The sequence below is a fragment of the Dicentrarchus labrax genome, unplaced genomic scaffold, assembly GCF_905237075.1.
Source record: "Dicentrarchus labrax unplaced genomic scaffold, dlabrax2021, whole genome shotgun sequence".
Lineage (NCBI taxonomy): Eukaryota > Metazoa > Chordata > Actinopteri > Moronidae > Dicentrarchus > Dicentrarchus labrax.
In genome coordinates, this window is record NW_026136718.1 from 10,961,576 (window position 1) to 10,987,013 (window position 25,438).

At 39.2% G+C, this 25,438-nt stretch overlaps 2 protein-coding genes across 6 annotated transcripts in view; one reads left to right on the forward strand and one right to left on the reverse strand.

Annotated features, from left to right (window-relative positions):
- The first annotated feature begins 301 nt into the window (after window positions 1-301).
- On the forward strand, window positions 302-4,958 carry LOC127350180 (uncharacterized). Its single transcript, XM_051376536.1, has 3 exons — window positions 302-2,418; window positions 3,511-3,695; window positions 4,508-4,958. The coding sequence occupies exons 1-3, from the start codon at window positions 1,816-1,818 to the stop codon at window positions 4,617-4,619; spliced, it is 900 nt and encodes a 299-aa protein (XP_051232496.1). The 5' UTR covers window positions 302-1,815; the 3' UTR covers window positions 4,620-4,958.
- abca7 (ATP-binding cassette, sub-family A (ABC1), member 7) overlaps window positions 4,654-25,438 on the reverse strand; it is a 30,998-nt gene continuing 10,213 nt past the window's right edge. For 4 of the 5 annotated variants that reach the window (XM_051376499.1, XM_051376503.1, XM_051376502.1 and 1 more), the window contains 37 exons: window positions 24,633-24,809; window positions 24,015-24,237; window positions 23,546-23,767; window positions 23,165-23,369; window positions 22,563-22,676; window positions 22,016-22,187; window positions 21,580-21,711; window positions 21,194-21,333; window positions 20,921-21,058; window positions 20,311-20,552; window positions 20,037-20,094; window positions 19,707-19,909; window positions 18,251-18,380; window positions 18,103-18,126; window positions 17,429-17,574; window positions 17,117-17,241; window positions 16,875-16,982; window positions 16,526-16,718; window positions 16,316-16,410; window positions 15,779-15,811; window positions 15,558-15,663; window positions 15,393-15,467; window positions 14,964-15,133; window positions 14,269-14,446; window positions 13,345-13,460; window positions 12,769-12,913; window positions 12,383-12,506; window positions 11,991-12,120; window positions 11,681-11,807; window positions 11,346-11,408; window positions 10,842-10,948; window positions 9,962-10,103; window positions 9,714-9,848; window positions 9,322-9,425; window positions 9,104-9,196; window positions 7,562-7,811; window positions 4,654-6,675 (listed from right to left, as the gene is read on the reverse strand). In XM_051376499.1, the coding sequence (XP_051232459.1) occupies window positions 6,193-6,675; window positions 7,562-7,811; window positions 9,104-9,196; window positions 9,322-9,425; window positions 9,714-9,848; window positions 9,962-10,103; window positions 10,842-10,948; window positions 11,346-11,408; window positions 11,681-11,807; window positions 11,991-12,120; window positions 12,383-12,506; window positions 12,769-12,913; window positions 13,345-13,460; window positions 14,269-14,446; window positions 14,964-15,133; window positions 15,393-15,467; window positions 15,558-15,663; window positions 15,779-15,811; window positions 16,316-16,410; window positions 16,526-16,718; window positions 16,875-16,982; window positions 17,117-17,241; window positions 17,429-17,574; window positions 18,103-18,126; window positions 18,251-18,380; window positions 19,707-19,909; window positions 20,037-20,094; window positions 20,311-20,552; window positions 20,921-21,058; window positions 21,194-21,333; window positions 21,580-21,711; window positions 22,016-22,187; window positions 22,563-22,676; window positions 23,165-23,369; window positions 23,546-23,767; window positions 24,015-24,237; window positions 24,633-24,809 (5,428 nt within the window). In that variant the 3' untranslated portion in view covers window positions 4,654-6,192. The remainder of the gene's footprint in view (window positions 6,676-7,561; window positions 7,812-9,103; window positions 9,197-9,321; window positions 9,426-9,713; window positions 9,849-9,961; window positions 10,104-10,841; window positions 10,949-11,345; window positions 11,409-11,680; window positions 11,808-11,990; window positions 12,121-12,382; window positions 12,507-12,768; window positions 12,914-13,344; window positions 13,461-14,268; window positions 14,447-14,963; window positions 15,134-15,392; window positions 15,468-15,557; window positions 15,664-15,778; window positions 15,812-16,315; window positions 16,411-16,525; window positions 16,719-16,874; window positions 16,983-17,116; window positions 17,242-17,428; window positions 17,575-18,102; window positions 18,127-18,250; window positions 18,381-19,706; window positions 19,910-20,036; window positions 20,095-20,310; window positions 20,553-20,920; window positions 21,059-21,193; window positions 21,334-21,579; window positions 21,712-22,015; window positions 22,188-22,562; window positions 22,677-23,164; window positions 23,370-23,545; window positions 23,768-24,014; window positions 24,238-24,632; window positions 24,810-25,438) is intronic. The other variant, XM_051376500.1, reaches the window with a different exon arrangement.

Genomic DNA, 25,438 nt, shown 5'->3' on the forward strand with positions numbered 1-25,438 from the left:
TCTATATCACTCTGTCTATTATAATACATCTATATCACTCTGTCTATTATAATACATCTATATCACTCTGTCTATTATAATACATCTATATCACTCTGTCTATTATAATAAATATATATCACTCTGTCTATTATAATACATCTATATCACTCTGTCTATTATAATACATCTATATCACTCTGTCTATTATAATAAATATATATCACTCTGGATCTATTATAATACATCTATATCAACTCTGTCTATTATAATAAATATATATCACTCTGTCTATTATAATACATCTATATCACTCTGTCTATTATAATAAATCTATATCACTCTGTCTATTATAATAAATATATATAACTCTGTCTATTATAATAAATATATAAAGGTTTCCACTTTGGATCATTACAGTATTATTCTTTGTAATTATTTATAATTTCTGCAAACAAAATGTGACATAAAGTGAAATTTGTTTACATTTACTTTGTATAGAGGCTCTTTTTATCTCATTATATGTATATACCTATAAACACATTTATATTCTATATATTGGGTTAGATATTGTAATATAACTGCAACACACACATTTCTCCCCGTGGATCAATAAAGTATTTCTGATTCTGATTAGCTATATTTAGTTGGATATAATGTGCTTAACTTTTCCAGTAAAATACGGTAAAATACATTTCTATAAAATCCTACAGGAAATCTGTAAGAAGTCCTATTATTGGAAATCTGTTTTTTAATCAATTCGTGTGAATAAAATCTATTTTTCTAAAAATCCAAATTTTTACTTTTTTACCTTTAAATAGAAATAAATGTTTAGTTCTTGTAGGATTTTCAGAGTTTTACTGGATCTTTATTGGATCTTAATTTCATTATAATTACAATGCATTGTAACTACTTTTATTCTTTATTTATGAATTTCAAGCTACTTTAATTAATTTTATTTGATCACTTTAAGGTGGCAAAACAAGCAAAAAACAAAAGAAATGTCATATTATCACAATATAATCGCTAGAAAACATATTTTATTGCTATTACATAACAAACTGTTGACAATCTTGACATTTATATTCAGATTTTTTAGTCATAGATAGTAGTAGTTCAAATGTTTGCCAAAGCTTATTTGTTCAATTGTATAAAACACAAAGTCCCATTCATTTTAATTTATGGATTTAAAGCTACTTTAATTGCTTTTTTGATTACTTTAAGGCGGCAAAACAAACAGAGTCATATTATCACATAACCTACATTTAGCTCTGTTCATCAACAGCTGAGAGAAATATCTGTTTAACTGTTCAGCTACTAAATGCTCTTCTATATTCAGCTGGTTTCCAAGTGTGTCCTGAAACAAAGCAGTGAAGTTAAAACACTCACATGTCCCCACTAATAATACATGTTTTTTCTTGACCTGAGTGATGCATCTTGCTATTAGACAATCTCTGGCACCGCTCATGAAACCAATTCCTGTCATAACCTGCAAAATAATGAATCCACTGCCAACTCCATCATCTTTATAATCCATCACCTTTGAGTGGTTTCAGCTCAAACATTATCCTCCTTTTATAATCTGAGCTCACAATGACTTTTCCCACTCATTAAAAGTTTGTGTGCATGTTACCATAACAGCCACTTTAATAGGTTCAACCACAGTCGCCTAATTGTCCTGTGCTTCTCTCACTGCTGCTGTAAGAGAGACAGAGTGAGTCTGTCAGAACACAAAGCTCTTTTTTAAATATCTTAATACGCTGTTTTTTTCTTTTTGAGGGATGTTTGGACAACATCAGAGACGATTCTCAAAGCTGTTTTTGTACAAATTTTGGAATGTGGAAAGAAAAGAAGACAGTAAAACTACAAAAACATGAACCAGACACTTGTCCTATGATCATGGGCGACGTAAAGGACTCAGTACCCAGGATAAGAACTGTGAAGTCAAAGGAGAAGATTAAAGCTACCGCATCAAACAGGAGAAGTCTCACCACATGTGAGACATCAGGGAACATAATGAGGCTTTGTGTCAACCTAATGCCTGTTTTGGCAGCAGCCAAGGAGCCTGTGGAGGAAGAGGAGGGGAAAGAGGAGGAAAAGAGTAAAAAGGGACCAGAAACCAGGAACAATAACGACCCATCTGTGGAAGAAACACTTGATCCATGTGGTTCTGACTCAGGATTAGATTTGGACGCAGCGTCTGACACCAAACTACCACCAACTCCTCGGGTTGTGCTGCCGCCTTTAAACCCTAAACCTGCTCCTGAGTGTCAGAAGACCAAGAGATGTCTCACACCTCTTCCTCCCATCAGTTCATCAGAGCAAACCGGGGCCATCTCTTCAAACTTTACAGTAAAAAGCTGCAGAGGCGACGAGTTAGTAGCAGAACAAGCACCAGACAGCAGGGCCTGGATGGACAACACCCTGTTCTCTAAACCTGTGAGTGAACTACAAAAAAACTGTTTAAAGGACATCAAGGAAGTTTAGTTTATATTGTCCGTTTACTGGCAACCGGGAAGAGATCTGGTTTGGCTCAGCTTTTGTCCTGTAATAGAGGGGAAAGGATTATATCACAGTCCAACACAAGAGGAAGAACATATCAAACTACACATTCAATATGTTGTAACCTTACAGACGCTCAGAGACATCAAAGGTCTTTACTTCAGTTATTATCTTTAACATCTTTATTATTATCAAATGTTAAAGGATGCAAATTGTAGCAAAGTCATTAGTCTTTAAAACAAGGTCTAAAATTAAACGTTTGAACTGTAAAAACTTCAACAAGCATTAAGAAAAGGAAGAATAACTTAACAAACAACAGTAAAAAATAAATAAAATATTTTAATTTATTAAATTAGAATTATGAAGATATTCAGACACCAGAGGTTGAAAGGAAGATTTACTCACGTACTGTACGGAGTATTTCTATTTTAAGCTACAACTGTACGCGTTTACATACTTACTATACAAAATATAGTAGTTTTTACTCCACAACATTTATTTATTATTATTTATTTCACATAAAAAACTTGATATATTATTAAATATTAGACCAATGTTTCCCAAACCTTTTTGACTTGTGGCTCTTTATCATGTTTTAGATGTCTAGGAGTTGTTACCAAAGAGACATTTCTACTCTACACTTTCATTTCAGTAACTTTGACACTCCCACTATTTCACCAAAAAAATACAAATTTGTGTCACAGAACTTTGTTTTTTATGCTTTCCTCTTCAATCAATCATCTCATGACCCCTCAGATTTATCTTAGGACCCTCTGAGGGGTCTGATCCGACTACCTGTACTGCAGATAAAGCAACATCTGTAATAATATCATCACTTTTCATACATTAAGTACATTTTGCTGTTAATATAAAAGCTTTTACTTGTAAGAAGAACATTGTGGTTACTTTTCCACCACTATCAAATACTTTACAGCTACAATAAAACAGTAACACATTAAAACAGGACGACATTATAGTTATAAAACAATGTACGTATACATTATCTGACTCTCCTCTCTTCTGCTGCAGAGATCTGCTGAGTTTCTTCTTCCTGACATCTCCTTGTGCAGTCTGGACGCTCTGCTGCAGACGGTCACAAAGAAACTGGGGAGGAAGAGGACTGATGGTGACGAAGGACCATGGAGACGTGTCACGGCTGTCTTTGAACAACGTTTGAGAGGGGAGAGTGTCGGGCAGCAGGTCGACACCAAGATGTACGTTTAGATTTACTGTGCTGTGGTTACAGAATGAAAGGGGAATATAGAAAGTAGATTATCAGGGTTACATCATCAGTTGCAGCGTCATCCCTTGTGTGTGTGTGTGTGTGTGTGTGTAAGCCATTTGAAACCAGTGTGGTAATGGCGGACCCTGCCACTAACAATAAAAACTATATAGAGGAAACTAATAAATAATATAATAGATAGGGTCAACAATTGTGTCTGTTCTACGATGAAAATCTTTATTATTATAATAACTTTAACTAACATTTATTAGTAGTAAGGAATCTTAAAAAGAAACTAATATATCTAGTTTTCTAACTAAAACAAACCACTAAGACCTTGTACATCTTAGGCAATAAACGCTTTAAGATATTTAATGTTTAAAATATTAGTCACATGAAGACTGTTTGTAACCATGTGTAAATTCAAGGCTGCACGATATGATAATGATATAACTTTTATTATTATTGTGACTATGATGTGATTCAGTGGAAATGATCATTTTTACATCCCAAATATTCATTTTCAGTGAAAAAATATATTAAAATCATGATGTGACATTTTTTGGGGGTCTGTAACAAAATAAAACATGTTTTCTTAAATCTGGAGAACAATATTTTCAGACCAGAGAATATCTGCAGCTCTACAGTAGTTAATCATAACGCTGTTTGTCACACGTTTTATCTTCATCAACACCTTTGATGAACTGTGAAGCCCGATGTAGATTTAAAAATGTGTTTGTCAGAACAACAGCAGCAGATAAATGACTTCAGTGTTAAGAAAACTGTACTGTTTTTTTCTTTTAGCAACGAAGCAACAGAAACATCGGAGCGTAGAAGCAACGTAAACAGACCTAAACCAACGCTCATCCTCACGATGACGAAGAAGAACCTCCTGACTTCGACGTCGCAGCAGTGAAAACAACAAACTGGACTTATGACACACAGCACAGTGTTTTTAGAAATGATACAGGAAACCATATCGTTTTATTTTCCTTCAGGACGAAACATTCACAACAGACATATACCCGTTTTTTTTTTGTCTACACTAGCATATTTTCAGTATATAATATATATATATATACACATCTTATAGTAGATGCACAGGTAAATTAATGTTCAAGTAGAACTTTTCAAGCATAATAAAAGTACATTCAGTAATATAGACTTTTTTTCCAAAATGAGAAATCCACCATTTAAATGAATGTTTAATGTTATAACGGTTTTCATTTTGGAATTAAACTCTTCTGATACTGTTGTTTGTCTCATGCCTATAGATACTATTACTCTTTTGAACACTGCATTACAGTGCAATAACAACCTGCTTTATACATTCAGTCAGCTGTGTCATTTTTTTTATAGAAAAAAAAAAAAGAAATACAGAGTTTATGAAAATAAATTAATAAAATAAAAAAATCACCCACAGACTGAAGGCATTGTTGTTGCGTCTGGTGTGTACAGACTGAACGCTAATGTTTATTCTTTAATCTGCTGTAATTGTTTTGATTGAATTTGAACTGTTTGGTGTAATGTAGAATAATTTGTAACACCTATGTGTCTGGAAGCTTTCAAGAGCTAAAAAACTAAAACAGGACTTCATTAATTATTATTATTAAATAACCAAAATGACTAAATAAGTAGTAAATACCAGGCAAAATATTTTTTTCCTCACCATATGTGATACCCTTCGATTGGACAGTGACACTGCTACACAATGACAACACACACAAAATAAATAACAAAACAAAACAAAACAAAAACCTTTTTGACAGATAAAAGACAATAAATTCTTGATTTACAAAACAATAACACTTGTAAAGTTCATCATGAAACATTTAAGAGGTATTTAAAAATGAACTCGCAGTAAGAATTCTCTCCACATAAGAGATAATGTACTGTGTTTATAAACAACCCCTCAAATGCTTTTTGATATATAAAATTATCTTAATAATTACATGTAACACATGTACTCCAGCTACTGTTTGAATGTTTGCAGCATTTTTTTTAAAGTGCTTTCTGCAAGATAAAGATTGTGAGGGGTCCAATGATTGAGCCCTGAGGAACGCCACCCCTTGTTTTTTACATTGAGCTTTGCATTATATTCTTTCAGGATAGATAAACCATGACTTTGGAGTGATGAGATTGATGCATAAAGAGAAGACACAGTGTAAGATAAAGCTACAGATCTGTTGACGAGGGGAACAAGGCACCAGAGCCGTATTAGGAAGCAATAACTTTTGGTTCTTTCTTCAGATAGATTTACGATTAGAAATTTAATGGCTGTTTCTCATTTGCCCCTCTGTGAACAAATAAGGGTCTTGAATTATTGAACTTTGATGTCAGTTTCACCATGTTTTTCCACTATCCACTGTTCCAAGTTGCATATCGAGGTCGCTGCCAACCGTTGAGCAACATTCGGATGAACCTAACGTGATTAATGAAGAGATTTTGACTGTAGTTGGTCCTTTCAACTTGTGTTGCACTGGTCCACTTCACAGTGTGCTGTCCTGTGTGTTGCGGTCGACCATAAATAGTGCAGATGGATCTTTACTGGAGCTCTGCGCTTTGTGTTTGGACCTAGTGGATTTACTGGATTCTCCCAGACCTCCACCGCCACTGCTGTTAGACCCACTGCTGCCCTTCCAGCTTGCCCGATTCGTCTCGTCTGCCTGAGGTATTCTGGTCATTGCCGTACTACTGCTTTTTTCTCCATTAGCTCTGTTATCTTTAGATTTGACCGTGCTTGCTTTTGCCTTTTTTGCTTTACCCTCTTTCGGTTTGCGGTCAGATGTTTTCCCCTGCTGCTGTGGAGGCTTGTTTGGCTGAGGGGGTGTGACTGGCGGCTGCGGTTGGATGGCGGGAGGATTAATCCTGGTGGTCAGTGCAGTCAGGTTGGTCTGTGATGTTCTGTCGGTGACCACCGCTGTGAGGCAGTCGTCGTCGTCAGTCTGCTCCTTGGCAAAGTTGACAAACACCTACAAAGATGAACCGGCTTTAGTGTCACGATAATTCATTCTTTAATAGAGGTACTGCACACTTAAACATGTTGAGCTGTAAACTGATTATATGATGAAACACATCAATTCTGGTGTTAATATTGACATTCTTACCAAATGTATAGATATATATGTAGTTGACTGTTTGGGACTCAATTACGGAATGACATTTATATAAAACTAGACCTACAAGCAGGTATTAACGGGGGCCAAGCCCTCTGGCCCTGTTGGTCAAGTCAAACCCACGATCCAAGTTACAGATTGATTGCAGCACAGAGTACGAGCATTGAGCATATTTCATAATTTGGCCACTAAAGTGTCCCCTAGCGGCCGATTGGTGCCCAATTTAGCACAGACCCTCCGTGGTGAATGTAAAACTCCTGCCTGGTGTTTTGTGTTAATCATGCAGACCAATGTGGAGATATGACATCACTTCCTGTTTGGACGGCTACCTACAGGAAGTTGTTCCTTCATAACTTGTGTATTTTTTGGTTTAAATATATATATCATCACATTCTTTAATTTTTATTATTATATGGAATAATGTGAGTGAGGATATATATATTTGGGTAGGTTAGCGTGATGTGGTGGGATTATTAATACTCTTTTTCTCTCAGCTCTACTTTGTCACCACTGATTCAATGTTTGAATGTCAAGAGGATACCTGTATAACACACACTAATATATATTTATCACCGAACAACTAATTCACTGTTAACTGTACAAGAATCAATAGTTGAGACTAAAGCTACAAACAACAGTTTACTACAGTATGTCACAGTAATCTGCGGTTGGAAACAAAACAAAGTCTGCAGATACAGGAGCGGTTTGAATGCTTTCACCCAAGTTTCCTCATCGTCCTCACCTGGTCCAGAGTGGTCTGTGAAACAGAGAAGTCGATGATGCCCAGCTCCTCATGGTTGTTTGCCAGCACTTCAAAGACCCGTGCCAGGCAGCAGGCGTGTGAGGGCAGCTGGTACTGCAGCACGTTCTGGTGGCGCTCCTTCAGCTCCACGCTGGGAAAAGAGCTCTTCATATAGGTGCTGATGGGGCACGAGTCTGGGCTGGATTTACTGTCCACCAGACGGAGGACGATGGTGTAACCATCACCAAACCTGGAAGATGAAGAACGGAGAGAGACGATACACGATGTCACATCAGTAAAGTTTATTGGGATTTATTGTGTGCAGCTCTAAAAAAAAAAAACACATGACGCACACAAGATCTACAAGATCAATACCACAGGATTTACTGCACAGGTACATACAGTAGATCTACAGCCTGTGTACACAGGAGATTATATCCACAGCCATAATTCATACAGCTGCACAGTGATACTGTGATTAATGTAGGTGCTATTACCTTTAAATTACCTCACCAGTCAGTTTTAAGTGAAAATAAATCAGTGTCTAAGTTTAAAAGACACTCCACATATCCTCCATTTTGTTCTCTATTCACTGTAGACCATGCCTTAAACTGTGAGCAGCTTACACTCACAGGGCTCTTTAACCAGTTCAATATGGGAATCAGTGTATCATTCTGTGTATTAATTAATATAGTTTCAATGGCTATTGAGAAACTCTGCTGAGATAAACATAAACACAACCTTGAAAACTCTCTTTGATGATTTCCCAAATTAATAACCTTTCAGACCTCTGACCTCTGTTTTTCAGTCGTCTTGTGACTGTAAACCTCATCAAGTGACTCAGTCAGCTGTGTTAGTGAGACAGTAAATTCCCCACGAATATCAGCACACAGAGGGTTCTTCATAGATCTCCGTGGGGGCAATTAATTTTGAATTCAGGAAGCACACTTTGGTTTTAAAAAGCTCAGCGTTAATTTAGTAACTGAGTTTTGAGGAGGGGTAAAGATACTGACATATAGATTGTGTTTTAGTTGTATTGTTAAGGTTAGACAGAATATGTAAAACCCAGGTTTCCCACTGTTTTTAGTCAGGTCGTATAAGATGTGGTTTCAGGCAAACTGACTACATTAAAGTGGTCACAGCAACTAGAAAGTTAAAGTGTCCATTGGATGTACAATTAACATCCCTGTACATGTATTTATCAACCACAGCAACAAAATGTTTTTGCTCACAGGTCTGGACAAAATAGAGTCAATGCCGAAAAAATGACTGCAAATCAGTTCCTCTTTGCATCTTGTGAACCTGCTTTAAAGTGTTTGTTTATCTCACCAACAGTCGCGTTTAAAACTAAAAACGCACTTAGGTTTATATATCTGAGTAAGGGGATAAAACCCACAAAAAAAGCCATTATTTCCAGGATATTTGGTAATTTTAATTAATTTCCAGGTGTTTTCATGACTGGAAAACTAGTCTCTAAATTTCCAGGTTTTCCAGGACGTGTGGGAACTCTGAAAACCAATTAAGATGGTAAAGTGTGTTTACCTGTTCTTCAGGTGCTGTACAGAGCCAAGACACTGGAATCTGCCGTTGACCATGATGGCCATTCGGGTGCAGAGAGCCTCACATTCCTCCATACTGACCATACAGACACAAGATAAAACCGTTAACACAGACACAGTGTACGCACTAAAGGTCATCATGCTAGTGTGTCTTGACCATAAGAGCCATGTAACAATAATTTAGTGTACAACTCCTCCTACCTGTGGGAGGTGAGAACTACAGCTCGTCCCTCTTTGGTGACACTGAGGATGCAGTTCCACAGAAACCTTTTGGCTTTCGGGTCCATGCCGGTGGTGGGCTCATCCTAACAAGAATTCAAGGAATCAAAGGAAACAACAGATACAGATATTTCTGTAGTGGCAACAATTAAGCTACTAACTAAGCACATCAACTAGAAACAGAAGTCTGTGTGTAAAATTTTGTTGGCTGCATGTAAAGGTTGTTATGAGCAATATGTAGATATATCCACGTGTTCCAATATAAATGTAAATTCAGAGGCATTTCTCCGTATTAACCAACTCATATAGAATTTAACAGGTGATATTATAAAAGGGCTGCTCTTCGGCTGCTCTCGAGTCGGTTTGATTCTCACCAGGAATATAACCGGCGGAGCGCCGATGAGGGAGATGGCAGTGGAGAGTTTTCTTTTGTTGCCTCCGCTGTAGCCTCCTGCCTCCCGCTCAGCATACTGGGTCAGTCCCAGCTTCTTCACCCCCCACTGCGCCACCTACAGGACAGCAGAGAAGGTACATTACTGTATAATCCTGCACCTTGTCTTCAGATATCACATGACTCAGCAACTTAATTTCAGATTTGTGCTGAACTGCTCCTCTATGTTACCCTGGCAACGGACTCCTCTTGAACCCCCCGCAGGCGGGCGTACAGCTCCAGATGTTCTCGACCCGTCAACAGGTCGCTGATGGCGTCAAACTGTGGACAGTATCCCATCAGCTGGTGGACTCGCTCCATCTCTGTCAGCACACTGAGAACCACAGAAACACAGTTTCAGACCACTGCAGTACGAACACTGTTACTACTAGAACTACTGATAGTATCACTGCTGCTGCTTCTTTACTTACTGTACTGGTACCACTGCTGTACTATTGCTAATGTTAATATATTTCTTTATAATGATAACTGATATACAGAGAGAGTAAATAAAGGGGGCAATTGTTCTGTATTTAACATTTTCCAACAATACTGATCTAAACAGAGAACAAAGTAAAATAATAAGAGGAGAATAAATACAAACTGTAGTACTTAAAAACATCTCAAATGTTTACTATGTTTCTTAATGGTACTACCACTTTAGTACTAATACTAGTATGCGAATAGTACACCTACGGCGGCCTACTACTAGTCCTTCAACAACTACTGTCTTTACTAAGACTAATCCCTCTACTTTTATGACCACCAGTACGACGACGACGACGACGACGACGACTACTACTACTACTACTACTAGTGCTACTGTTTCTGCCATTTCTACAACTGTTGCAACTATTACTACTACAATTACTGGTACTTCTACTACTGTTGCTCTATAACTGGCTCCCTTTCTACAACTAATACTACAGTTATGACTACAATTTCTGCTATTGTAGCTTATTTTAAAGTTTAGGGATACTGTATACAAACAAATACAATAGTTTTTTCTGCCCAAAAAGAAGAAACTATTATTATAAAAGTTGAATAACTGGGTGGTGGAGAAGGTTTGTACCTGTGGTGATTAAGGAAAGCATCTCCGTAGGTGATCGCTGTGTCTCCAGTCAGCATGCGAAAGGTTGAGGTCTTCCCCGCTCCGTTCACCCCCAGCAGGCCGAAACACTGGAGGACACACACAGTACAACATGGAGTTACAAATTTATCTACACATGCAGCAGCTGTAGTCCACCACTGGGACAGTTCCCTGGAGACTCTGTGACATTATGTACTCAAATATATAACAGCTGCTTTAATCTAAAGCAGCAGCAGCAGCAGCAGCAGAAACTTCTATAGATGTGGTTGTAGTATGAGCAGCTGTAGCAGTGATAGATTTATAAGAGCAATTGCAATATTAGTAACAGTAACAGGAACAGATTTAAGTAAGTAAACTGTATGTATTTATTTATCTATCTATAACTCATATTTATAAATGACAATGGTTTCTGATGACGACAGTATCTACAGTGGCTGTAGATGTAATGAGTGCTGCCTTTAGTGTTTGTGTGTATGTGTTTCTCACCTCACCACGAGGAATCCCGAGGCAGAGACGATCCACTGCCGGCTTCCTGCCCGCTTTATAAACCTGCAAAACAAAAAGTCCTTTGTTATACAATCAACCAGGAATTCTCAATGACGATAGGAGAGGTTTGCCAAAGATTGAGCTCATCACTGTGACTGAAGACGCTAACTGCATGTGTGGTTGAAGGAAGATGTGACAATTTACTCACTAGTTCTCAGTAATTTCAGTAATTCTAACAAAAATACACAAACAGGACTCTTCATGTCGACTGAATGCAAAGACCACAACTAAAACAGGCTCAGTTTCACTGTTTAGCCTTTGAGTGCCGGTTGTACCTTGCTCAGGTTGATCACGGTGAGGATGTCCGATTGAGCTTTGCCATTTATGACCCTCTCTCTCTCCCTGGCAACGTCCTCATCCTCTGGACCCAGAGGAGGCATCTCAGCCTCGACCCACCACGGCCTGAATGGAGGGATACAAGATCACCCTGTGTCATTTAGTTTTACTCATGTGGAGCAGTGTAATCTAGTCTAATCAGCTTTTAGAAGAGGGGGATGTAAGGGGATGAAGTGGAGAAGTGCTGGGGTGAATAATAGGAAAAGTGGAAAGGTGTCTTCCATCCACTGAGAGTTGTTTTAAACATACCTGAAGCGAATAAAGAACTTGTACTGCAGCAGTATGGTGAAGATGAAGAAGATAACACCTTCAGCCGCCATCGCAAACAGGTTCTTCCCAACAAAGTCCCACTGAAGAGGGTCCAGAGTCTGTTTTGTGCCTGAGGAGGAAGAATGATATACACAGACATTCTTTAAATACATTTATCTTTAAATATCTTAAATAAAAAGTGTGTTTGTTGCAGTTTAACACGCAGTTTAAGTGTTTTAAGTCTTGTTTCTATAATGTCCTATAGGGTGGTAACCAAAATCTCCCCTGGATAATAAACACAATATTCAGGCAGTTTACAGTTTCCTGGAGCAAAATAATTCAAAGCGTTGATTTTTTTTAATAGATCTACTTAGAGGCAGATATAAAAGTACCCAGTCTCTGGAAAGCGTCGGCCATGGCCTGGTTTTTGGCCATGTCGATGAGTCCTCGTCCCAGGCAGAAATGAGGGAAGATGAGAAACACCTTCTTCAGAATCCTGTTCACCTCGTTCAGATGCTGTAAATAAATCATGAACTAGTTAAATGAGCACTAAATGATGTCACATTGCACAGAATAACTCAGCAATAACTGCTCAATGTATTAAGACTTCTGGCTTTTCTACCTCACTTCTATAATAAATTAGTTATTTCTAAACCTTTTAAGTTAAGATATGATTAAATTCAAGCTCTCTCTGATGAAGCTGCTGTATAGTTTAATGTTTATGCTTATCTGGGCCTTATGTCTTGTTGTTGCCTGTACAGGCTGGTGCTGTTGGTACCTCGTCTACAAACAGCTCCAGGACGAAGGTGGCGATGCTGCCGTTGATGCCGATGAAGAGGTTGATGGAGGTCAGAACGACATAAGCTGTGCTGGGGACGCTGAACACAAAGGATGCTGGGTACATTAAAGGGGTGATGGACCACCTGAAAAAGATGATGATGTTATTTGATTAGTAAAAACAGATACGTTACTTTTAAACGATCATCTTACTCTGACAGAGAGATATGTGTGTTATAAGGTATTTAAACCTTTATTTTGGCTTATGGGGTTTATTCAATTCCATAATAGAAATCATCCTGAGATAATTTAAAGATTACAAAAACTAAACGTTTCTGTATTTGTAGTTACGTAGAGAGTAAAAAGATCAATGGAAGATCAAAATTATGATTCAAGTGCACACGATGTGAAATTTAACCCAATTTAACGCTTGTAAGCATTATCTTTAGTGAATAAATGAGACAATTAGATTAAAATAATGAGACACACATATATAAAGAAACTGTTTATCTATGACATGAGTAACTCTGTTCACATTTGATGATGCATTATTTCATCGAAGCCTGTGTGAACGTACCCATAGAGCAGGAGCAGCAGGATGAGAGCCGGCAGGTTGGTCTCCGAGACGTACGACTGCTGCTGGAAACAGATGAAGATCAGCACCACCATGGTGGCCGGGACGGTGTAGTTCAACTGAGAAGATCACAACACAAAGTCTTTCTTTTATGTCCACTACAAAAACAGTTCATCCAGTAAATATTACATTAATGCAGATGATTGACTGGAGAACTAGGTTGAGCTCTTATAGACCTCATACACGAAAGGCCTCACAGAGCTTCACTTGAAGACAAACACAGGGCCGTCTATTAGATTAGGTTATTATGTTATTAAGCTGACTACAGCATGGCTTCCTTATTGTTAAACTTCTTCAGTTATCAGTTCAGACCAAAACAAAAACCCCAGCATTGAGAAAATGCTGTTGAAGATGATGTTGCGTTGCAGCAAATGAGGAGATTGTGTTTTCTTCATGCAGTGCTGTTGTCTGTCCAAACACAGCATTCATTTTTGTACAAGGTCCTCATGACAAACAATACAGTGTTTCATTCATTCATAATAGAACCAACTCAGCCTGAAGTAGGCTATAAATTACTGTTTGGAATTTGAATTAGATAAAGTACATTATGTAATATTTTATTATATTTACAGAACGACTGATCTGGTCTGATTTGATCTGAATATAATGTGGGTGGAAGGCTCATGTTCTGTTGAAGAAACAACTCATACTCTGTGGCTCTTGTCAACCTCAAGTGGTAAACTGCAGGAATTACAACGACAGACAGAATTTAAGTGTTGGGCTCTTCTCTGTTGCAACACTAGAACATTTACCCCTAAGAAGAAATCCCATCAAATGTTATAAGAAATTACTTATTTCAATTAGAGATTGTTGTCATATTGTGAAAACTTCACAATATGACAAGTGTGGGACTGATGGAGTGCTGACCATGTCCCAGGTGAAGTTGGCCAACCAGTAGAGGATCGGTTTGACTCCGCTGACAAACTGAAGGTGTTTGGCTTTGCTCACTCGCTCCTCAATCAGAAAAAGGACGAAGCTGGCTGGCACAAAAGACATGGCAAAGATCACGCAGATGGAAACCAGAACATCCACTGATGTGGTCATCCTGAAAGAGGAAGCCGGGAAAAACACAGGTCAGCTACAGAAAAACCCATTTTAACAAACACAAGACATTGTGGACCCATGAATTTTACAACTCACACTTTGTCCTTTTGTTTGTAACTCCTGTTATTTAATTAATAAATTAATGCCTTTTCTGCTGATTTCTGGAATGTGTAAATCAACAATTCCTGACTAATATTTACTTTGCATCTCATATAAGTGTTAGGTTACTGCAGACAAACTGTAGGCATTGTTTTACCTTCCAGACAGCCGCTGGTTTCCACTCATGTTGGTATGAAAATTTACTTTTTATTGTAGCCTTTTAATGTCAAAATCCAGGCAGCGACTTCAGATGATAATCTCATGTAAAGTGTCCTGACTACACGGAATTTATGTCTTAGGTTTAAGAAACCAAATCTGAATTTAATGTATGATTAAAGACGTTCCTCTTTCATAAATCTTACAGTTAGGGTTTGGTGATGTACAAATAAAACATAAAAACTGCACATGAGTGAACTAACATGGCCATTTCACTGAGCTGTTCCTTGGTAAGGTTGAGTGGGTGGTTGTAGGCAGTGATGCCGTGTATTCTCCTCTCTGGACCTGGTGGCAGACTCGCTCTCAGCAGGCCGTTGTTCATCACGTTGACAAATGACACCATGGCATGCCACCCTTTGTTATTGTACCAAACCTGAGTAAAATAAAGAGAAACATTTTTCACTATAAAACCATCTATTGTAGCTGTGAGAAAATCCTGGACAAACAGTCCAATTGGTTTCGTTTGCCAAGATGTTGAGACAGAAAATATCGAACAAACAGCGACACAGAGCCAGACACACAAAACACTTTACTTATTGTATGTGTCTTTAATTAATTAAAGTGTTTTCAGTTAGTTTTGACCTTTAAAGACAAAATAAAGAGAGAAAACAGATAAACAGACACACATTTACCTTGACATTGTCCTGACTGTTCAGTCCTCCTAGAAAATCCGGCAGTCTGTTCAGCAGATGATCCAGTGAGCTGTTCTGTAGTGAATCAAATATCATCAGAAAACATTAACAACATACAGGAAAAACGGCAGTTTAAATTAAACCTGACTCAAACCTTGTTTATACCTGTGGAATTCGATAACGAGTCCTGATAGCAAAGATCGAATCATGGACATGGTCGGCCTGAGATAAAGTCTGGGTGGCTCTGCCCCCGAGGGAGAAACCTCCATATCTGCAACACAGAAATTAAACTTTTGGGAATTTACAATATACAACATTTAGTTTCTTGTCAGTCCGTCCTTGCAGATACGTTGCTTCCAAAATTATGTTTTCTAGCAGCAGCTTACCTGAATTCATTCACCCACTTTTTGGTTTTTAGGCTGTTAATGAAACAGAAGGAAAAGAATGAATGTGTTAGGAATAAGGAAATACAGGACTTATTAATCTTCGACATTAAAATCAGTGTTATAATGAAATGAATGTAATGAAATTATTGATAATGAAAACAGATATTGAACTTCACCCCCTAAAAATAAATCTATGCTATTTACCGCTTCAATATAAAACTAATACGGTTAAGAGTCATATGGAGGCTACAAATAAAGAGTTTATGTTTTAAAAAATATCATTATGGTATTAATAATTATTCTGAGATTAATAATTAATAATAAGTTGATTTTACCAAATAAACTTGGGTCAATTTCAAAACACCACAGGAAGATAAAGCAATAGTTGTGTAATTTTAAACCTTTTAAAATTGTATCCCCAGTAATCTACATCAAAACCAAAAACAAACAAGTGAATAAAATTTACATAATTAAATCAAATACAAAGTAGTAATGCATGTTATTGTATGTTTATATATTATATGTTTAATGAATTACCTTTTCTTGAGGATCTGAGAGTAGGTTTTTATCAGGTAATCAGAGATGTTATAACTTGTCAGATTTTGGAGGATGTCTCCAGTCAGCCTTTTAATCTGAAAGATAACAAATAAAATATGACGTAAAATATCACTTTGATTCATTTTAAATTAACAGAGATGAAGGTAATTTCAAGGTGCACTGGCATTCTGCAAACACGTCACTCCTGACCTGTGGAGGCGGCAGTCCACCGGCACCCTGCGGGCAGTCGGGGAGCATCCGGCGGACATCCTCTGTGCTACACTGACAATCAGGGGAGGGACTGTCTATGCTCCAGTTGCCTCTTTTGAACATTTGCCAGGTGGAGTAGGAGACCTGTGGCCGCATGAACAGGCCACCCCGATCGCTTTCACACTGAGGACTCCTGCAGGGAGAACATGGAGTGAAAGCACATTGATTTTCTGTCCTCTGTCATATGTTTTTCAGTGTCTCTTTGTACAATAAGATCCTGATGTCTCAGATTTCTTCTTCTTCTGATGCTGCTAAGACAAATTGATTGTATTCACAGGATTTGACTTACGTGCTGTTGTCTTCATCCTCTTTCTCAATGCACTTGGTACCAAAACCTGGCTGATCCAGCAGAGCTTCCAGCAGGTTCTCCATGGCCGGGTTCCCAGGTGCATCGTTGCTGTAAATAAAGAATCAGATGTGAGGAAGCTCATCAATGTGACAATAACACGGCATTAAGTGAAGAAAACGAAAGAGACCAAACTAATTCACGGCAGAAGAAACGGATTAAAGAATATTTGTGTGCCGGCCTACCTGAAGAAGGTGTACTGTTCTCCGTACATCCAGGGCTGCAGCTGCAGCGCGGGATACTTCCCAAACGGAGGCACGATGAGGCTGAAGAGCAGAGCGACCAGCACGAACACAGCAGGCAGGACAATCTGAAGCACAAATTTTACACATAGAACTATGTATTCTCAACAATGACGAACAGCTAATTCACAATAGAAACACCATAAATTAAGAAGTCTATCTGTCTTGTTGTCATGATGGAAACCCTGAACCTTATGATGACGGGTGCTCTTTGAATCCAGCTCTCTAACAGCAGCTGCTGATGTTTGTCATCACCTGAGCGAAGAAACCCCGGCGGCTCCTTCGAGCGTAAAGCCAGCGTTTGATGAAGAGAGCCCTCAGCTGCTGCCAGGTCAGCCACCAGCCGGTCAGGGGGACCCCACCTCGTCCATCTCCACTCAGCAGGTCTGTCTCCCGAGGTTCTGCAAGCAGGAGAAACACTGGGTTACACTGATATACTGGGCTGATAAACACATAGACTGCTGTACACCTTTGATATGATGGAGACTCATCAGATCTTGACAGACATGACAACTGACTCACACATTGGATTGTTGTGTTTCTATTAATATGTTTTTTTTATGTAGCACAGTTTCCTTACTACTACTACTGACTATCTGTGGTGCCGCAATCTGGCTTGAACAGATACTAAAAGATCTTTGTCTGGTTTTGAGTTTATATCCCATTATGGTCGTAATGCTTTTTCAGGGCCTTTAAGATTCTTGGGAAAAACTTAATACATCTAAAAGATATTAAAAACAACCAAATTCAGTACAGAAATCTTGGTTTGTATGAGCTTTCATTAATTGATAATTAGTTAAATCCTCCCTATTTGTTAACTGCAACAGTAAAAGGAGAGTGAAGAAGAGACTGAAGGTCAATGCTATGTAACTAAACTGGAGGGGGGGGGGGGATAAAAGCACTTTCTAACCAAAGGTAGGTTTCGGTACCTTGCTTACGAAGCCTTTTCCTTCCTGGCAGCATTATGGAAACAAACATTCACAGTTGGAGATGAAACAGCAGACTGGCTGCACATGGAAACACTGTGTGGTACGTACACACACACATCTATGTGTCTGCGAGTGTGAGCGTGCACACCTGTCTCTGGTTCTTCAGTGTGTTGTGTTTCTGCCCTCGGACCAGCGGATGGCTGTTGCCTGTGAGGAGATTCAACCTGCTGCTCTGGTTCAACGTCCACGCCGGTTTCCTCCGCCACTCGTAAGAAGATCTGGAAATGAACAGAATGGTGATGATAAAAGATTAAACTTCTTCTTACAACCCCACTCGCTTCCTGTAGGGGGAGAACTCAATGTGTGACCAACAGGGTGAATCTACAAGGTCTCAACGTGCACATGATGCTCTTTAAGAACTGCCCAGAAAATTGTCTTCAGGCTGCAGGTGGCAGTAAAAAAGCATCCAGTAGCTTTACACAGAGGTAAGAAGAGCAGAGAGTGAGTGGCTTATGAGTAAAGGTAAAGTCCACTCTCAGGGTAATCTGATGCCAACATTAAACCCATTAAGACCATGGCTGCTCCACAAATATCCAGCCCTCCTCACAGGACCTGGTTGAGCTTCTTTAGATCACACTACTGGTGGGACGACTAATGCCGCACTAATGTGAGATGGTGATTTACACACACACACACACACACACACACACACACACACACACACACACACACACACACACACACACACACACACACACACACACACACACACACACACACACAGACACACACAGACACACACACACACACACACACACACACACACAGACACACACAGACACACACAGACACACACACCTATGGAAGCTTAACTGACATTGTTACAGCCATCATTTTGCCAGATCTGATGAACACTGACAAGCATCTTTAATCTACTCCACAATTGCCCCTGTAGCAGTATTATCTGTAGGTACTCCTTTATTTGATCTATTTTATGATTTGTTTTTCTGTGTTCAGTTTAGTGCAAACCAAACTAGCCACTAGCCGTCTGAAGCTAACATGTTGATAACACAAGATTCTAAGTATTTGTGAATTTACTGTAAATTAATTGTATTTTATTTACTCTTTTCACTTTTTCTCTTGTGGACTCTTTGTGTATGTTTACTATATTGATTACTGTGTTGCTCTTCCTACAGGTAGCCTACTTAATTGTTGATCTTTCTCTGATGACGCTTTGTTTCTTCTAGCCATGAGGGACATGCAAGCTTTATTTTTGTGAATCTAGTTTGTTACTCAACTAATTTAACATTACTTTTTAAAATAAATGTTATCTGTTTATAGTTTCACAGTTTCACAATTGCTTCAAGTAAAAACTTTAAAAGCCAACAGCTGCCAACCTTTATTGGTTGTAGTTTATAAGTGTGTCTAGCTGGCTGTATCAGTCATCTGCAAGTACCTATGACTGAGTTTTTATATACAATCATTTTATATTTTTTTCTGTCTTTTTAGTTGAACACTGTGTGAAATTAAGCTTTGGCTTTTGTGCTAGGGGATTTTAATTTTTTTTTATTTATTTACCGATCAAAAGCAATGTGATGTCTCACCTCCTCCAGTGTGCTGTCTGACAGTCCGTAGCTGCTGATGCCCAGCTCGGGCAGCTTCTGGTCCAGTTCGGACAGGAAGATGCCGAGGCTGCTGTCCTTGGCAGCCGTCTGAGGCAGGTTGACCACCGCCTCGCGCCCTGAATCCTCCACCAACCTCGCACCCGGGATGTAAAGCTGTGCCAGGGAGAGCAACGCTGCCAGGTCTGCCGTGAAGACGATAAAAAGGGGAGAGATCATGCGGTGAGTGAGACCTTTAACCTGGATGTCCTTTTGTTCTTTCATGAACCAACTCAGCTTACTGTGGAGGTCATACAACAGTTAATCACTCACATGAGCTGCTCTCCTCACTTCCCAGCCCGGTGTCTTCACTCATGGATGACTCACTGTCCTGAAACACAAAGAGAAGTTCTTAATATTTACAGAGGGAGGCTACAGTGACAAATATGATGGTGTCACATGTTGGTAGCTAACTGTTCACCAAGGTGGATTTTCAAGCTTTCTTCATCTACAATCTGTAGATCAACACTCAACTATTTGTCCTTTTAAGAAATGTAATGAATGTAACAGTGTGAATATGAAATTCAGAGTAAAAACCCCTACAAACCTTGAGAGGAGGCAGCTTGTTGGTACTGATGCTGGTACTGGTGCAGATACTGGTACTGCTGGGAGTGCTGGTGTCCAGTCCCTCCCTCTTCACCACAGTGAGGTAGTAGCCAGATCCAAGGTTGGATTTCAGGAAGAGCGGCGAGCCACAGCAGCACAGCTTCCCCTGGGAGATGATGGCGATCCGGTCACCTAGCAGCTCCGCCTCGTCCATGTAGTGGGTGGACAGGATGATGGTCCGGTCTGATGGAGAAAGACAGCACAAACGCGTATTTACTATTTCTTTTACTTGTCGTCTGCATATGTCTTTGTATGTCTCATGTAGGTCCTGTCATCTTGAGGTTTTCTTCAGGTTCTGTCCATCAGTCTCTAGATTAGAGCTAGTGAATCAGGAACACTATACTATATATTTTTATTACCACATGCTCTTGTGTGATGTTATGTGATCTTTTAATTCAAGTAAAGACAAATAAAGCTACATGGTTGTTACACACATTTACAGCAGTATCTTTTAGGCTCATGGCCCTTTAAAATGTGGTTTCCTCTCATCCCCACCCACTCAGAAGAAACAATGGAGGTCCACATCTCCACAGCACCCTCTTGTCCTGTACCTTTGCGGTATTTGAGCAGCAGATCCCAGATCCCTCTGCGGGAGTAAGGATCAACCCCGGCTGTAGGTTCATCCAGAACAACCACTTTAGAGCCTCCAACAAACGCTATTGCCACAGACAGCTTCCTCTGCATGCCACCTGACAGACAGACAGAGGGACAGAGGGGGAACAGAAATAATCTTTATCTTTCAGGACAAAGTTGCCACAACCCTCCAACAATATCTACAGTGGTTCTTTGAATTAATGAGGTCATGTTTTAGTGAAGAAGTTTACCAGAGAGGTTTTTGGTCTGTTCGTGTCGTTTGTGCAGCAGCCCCACGTCGTCCAGGAGAGTGTCCATCTCAGCTTTCACCTCTTCTTCAGACAAACCTTTCAGACACCCATAAAACCACACATGCTCCTCCACTGTTAGTCTGAGAGAGAGAGATATACACACACAGAAAGAAAATCTGTTTAAAACCAATCTACTCCTGGGTATTTCCTGGTGAAAGAAGATAGTACTACTATCAGATAATGTGACTAATGAAATTGCCAGTAACCGCAAAAAAAGATGCTTGTGGAGGAATTCAAGAATTTCTGAAAACCGTCAAACTTAACCACAGTAAGTCAGAAACAATACGCACTGACAGCTGTTTCTGTGTTGGAAAGATGAGCCTTACATGTCAAACAGGACATTGTGTTGTGGACAAACTCCCAGCGTCCTCCGGATGATGTCCATGTCATAGCGGATGTCCATCCCCTTTATATATACAGTGCCCGAAGTGGGTGGAAATAGGCCAGTCAGGACCGATCTGACAGATCAGACACATTAGAATAAATACATTATTTAAAACACACCTTTAAATAAGATACTAATGCTGCTGCTGGCTGAGGAACTACATCATCTTAGTCATCATATTCAGTAAATCGCTCAAACACTAAAAACATGCTAGCTCTTTAACTTCATCCCCAGTTTTACTTAACCAAAGTGATTAATTCTGAATCAAATTCTTGTAAAAAAAAAATTTAATCTAAATTTATATCTTTATACATATAGTTAACGAACACATCAGTGCTGATAGTGATTGTCTTTCCCTCGTCAGGTCTGCTCCTTACATGGTTGTGGTTTTGCCAGCTCCATTGTGGCCGAGGAAAGAGGTGATCTGCCCCTCGTAGAACTTGAGGTTGAGGTGATTGATGGCCAGTTTGGCTCCCTTCTTGTAGATTTTCACCAGGTTTATGATGCTCACGCCCAGGGTCAGGTTAGTGGGTTCTGGTTCAATGTGATCTGATGACAGAATTTTATATATTTAGAGGGAACAATATACAGTAACTGGGAAGTTACGATGTGATACAATCTCCTTGTGTTCTTAAACCTTGAAGTTAATGGGTTTATTGTCTCAGCTCTTTAACTTGATTTGTAGTTAACTGGCTTACACATACAAAACTACTTGTATGGTCTTTGAACAGATCCTAAGACAAGAGGAGCAGACTGCAGAGGGCTGCCAAAGTGTGTAACTGGGCAGAATGACACACTATTGAAACTGTCCAATAAATGATGTGACATCTATTTACAACACTGCTTGTAAATAATGTTTAAATACAGAAAACTGTAACTGTGATTTTACTTTTGGATGACTTTGGCAAAAAACAAGTGTTTTACCTTCATCCTCTTCTGTAGGCACTGGGGGGATTGGTATGCCTGCCTCCAGGGGAATACCACTCCAGAAGTTCAGTTGGAAGATGAAGTACCAGGGCCTGGGGATCCCATATTCACCTGGTGTAATAACACACACGCATACACATGACGCTCATGATAAAACTGAATTCAAAGCAAGCACCAAACATTTTTTGTGTTTCGTTTTTGACAAAGGAACCAGTTTAACCAGCATTTGTTTGACCACACGGCATTCCTCTTGTAAAGCTGTTTTCAGCAAAGCACTAAGCCAAAACTACTACGGAAGAAATATACCTTTATCAATAAAGGAATGGCAGCAAACCGGAATCCTCAGCAAACTAAAATATTGATCGATTGACTGAGTTTTATTTTGACTTTTTTAAGATGGTAAAAAAAATTTAAATTGTTATCTTCAAACTGATATCTCTAGTCCTGTCTCTGAAAACTTTAACTAAAACTTAAAGTCTGACACAATTTTAAAAGGGATCACACCAAAAGTTTGTTTGTTAGTCACAGACGAGACACTGTGTTCATCTTAATCCAAACCCCCTAATCCGAAATCAACACAAAATAAATTACACACATACCAGGAAACACTGCTTCGATGTACCAGGCTGAGACAGCGTAGATGAAGGCGTCCACATAAAGCATGACGATAGAGGTAGTGAAGTTGTATGTGTCTCCTTCTACGGGGCTGGAGTGGAGGTTGTTCCACTGGATGCCCACACCTTGCTCTTCATACTGAGAGAAATACTCACAGCCAAAGCCAAAGGCCACCGGGGAGAGGAAACTCTGAGGAAAAAGGAAACAACTATTTTTAATCTTTAATTTAATGGCACATTTTCTGATTCAATGTTGACATTTATTCTTGTTACTGATTCATTTTCTGTGCCATCTTTTTTATAGAGCTGTGTACGTGGAATTGGGGAAAGAAACAACCTGATTGAACCCGTTATTATTTGACTCACAGCGAAAACCCTGTGTTTGGTGTTGAGGCGGTCTCTCCAGGCCACACACAGCACGTAGGGCAGGTAGAGGCCAAAGTATATGAGCCCCCCACATGCAGATGCCAGGTTGGCCTTGGAGAAGAAGGTGCTGATGAGGAAACACTGCATGATGGTGGCGGTGGCAAACGCCGTCAGGAAGAAAAATACAACAGAGGGGTTGCTGTATGGCAAGATGTCCCCCCACTGGAAATAAGTAGGAGGAGGAGGTTAAACAATGTCTAAAGGAGACACGTGAAATCTTTACATCAGCTTCATGACAATAAGCTATAATAAAAACTCACAGTATTCTACTTTAATATCAGTCTTCTTATCAATATATTTTATTTACAGCTCTACATTTAATTTCCTGATCACGGCCAGACCGCTATCTAGTATCTGAGTGTGTATTTCTTATTTAATGTATTTTGTATAGAGTTAGAGGCCATCTTGCCTTGAGTAGAGCAATGAGGAGTCCAGCAGAGACCAGGAAAGGAACAATGCTGCTGATGAACCAGCTGAGCCACAGCGTTCCTGTTCCCAAACCCATAATCCTCATGGTTTCCTTCAGCCTCGCCTCCTTCTCGTACACCACGCCTTTGATGATCATGGCCACCGAGTAGATCCAGGCCAGCGTCATGAAGAGTGGCAGAGAGCGATTCAGCACTCGAAGGAAACTGTTGTAAAAAAAGGTAAACGAAACTGAAATTATTATCATGTGCTAATGCAAAATAATGTAAATGTAATGTAATGTGTAAAGCAGACGTAAACATTATTCAATATATGGGAACATTTTTAATAATTAAAATACTTATTCTGTTTTCTAACTAAGTTTCAGTGAACATTATAGTTCAGAGAAGTGTGGCTGTCAATTCAAGTCTAGAAACAAAATGTAGACTGTAAGAGTCCCTTTAACAGCTACCATTGAGGTGTCTTTGAGCAAGGCACTGAACCACCAGCTGCTCCACACAAGTTGCTCAGTAGCAGATTAAGGCTGTACTGGTCTGTTTCCAGCATGAACACGTGGAACTGTGCACGTAATTTAGGAAAACATCGATTTATAGCAACATACACATCATCTACGTAGCAGGGGTAGGGCATCTGCTGGATGTAGATGCCGGTTGTTTGTTTAACTCCGGTCAGGACGTGGCTCACAGCTCTCTCCACCAGGTCCTGGACGTACACGAAGCCGCCCCAGATGTAACGCATGTCATTAAATGGGTCGGCTGCTGGACCAGGATCCCAGAACCTGAAGAAAAACCAACAAATTTATGTTTTTTGAAATCCAAGTGCTGGAAAGGGTCAACACCAAGAACAGAGAATCTAAATCTATCTTTTATAAAGGAGTTCATGGAATTTCATAAACCCAACAGTAATATATTTTTTCAACATACAAGGGAGCAGGTAATCATAATAAAACATGACGATGAACTAAATTTATTTCACCTGACAGCAACAAGTCCCATAGAGGAGAATACTGTTTATGTACTAAATTATTTAAAAGCTGAAACTTAGATTAAGTCATATCTCAATTTGGTTTGTCCAGTTACCTCAGAAAAGTAAAGTATTAGTAAATTACATATGGTTTGAGAGAGTTTCAGCATCGAGTAGTATGTTCAGGAAAAGGCAGAATAAAAGCAAGATGCTTTAGTGCTTCCCCAGTAGAGCTGTGTATTGGAGGAATCTGTGATACGAAATGTATCATGACACAGGGGTTACGATTCAATATATTGTGATAATTTTAGGAAAACTATCATATAAAGAACACAAAAAGTTTACTTTTTTATGCAAACAGAACACTGGGATCTGTATTTGTATTTATCACTACAACATCCAACATCACAGCCCTCCATTTATAACACTGCTATCCAGCTGTTG

Bases quoted from the DNA above. Each gene is read 5' to 3' on its own strand.
- LOC127350180 (XM_051376536.1), top strand. From the start codon at position 1,816: ATGTGGAAAGAAAAGAAGACAGTAAAACTACAAAAACATGAACCAGAC. The intron at 2,419-3,510 runs GTGAGTGAACTA...CTTCTGCTGCAG, and splicing joins ACACCCTGTTCTCTAAACCT to AGATCTGCTGAGTTTCTTCT. The intron at 3,696-4,507 runs GTACGTTTAGAT...TTTTTCTTTTAG, and splicing joins CAGCAGGTCGACACCAAGAT to CAACGAAGCAACAGAAACAT.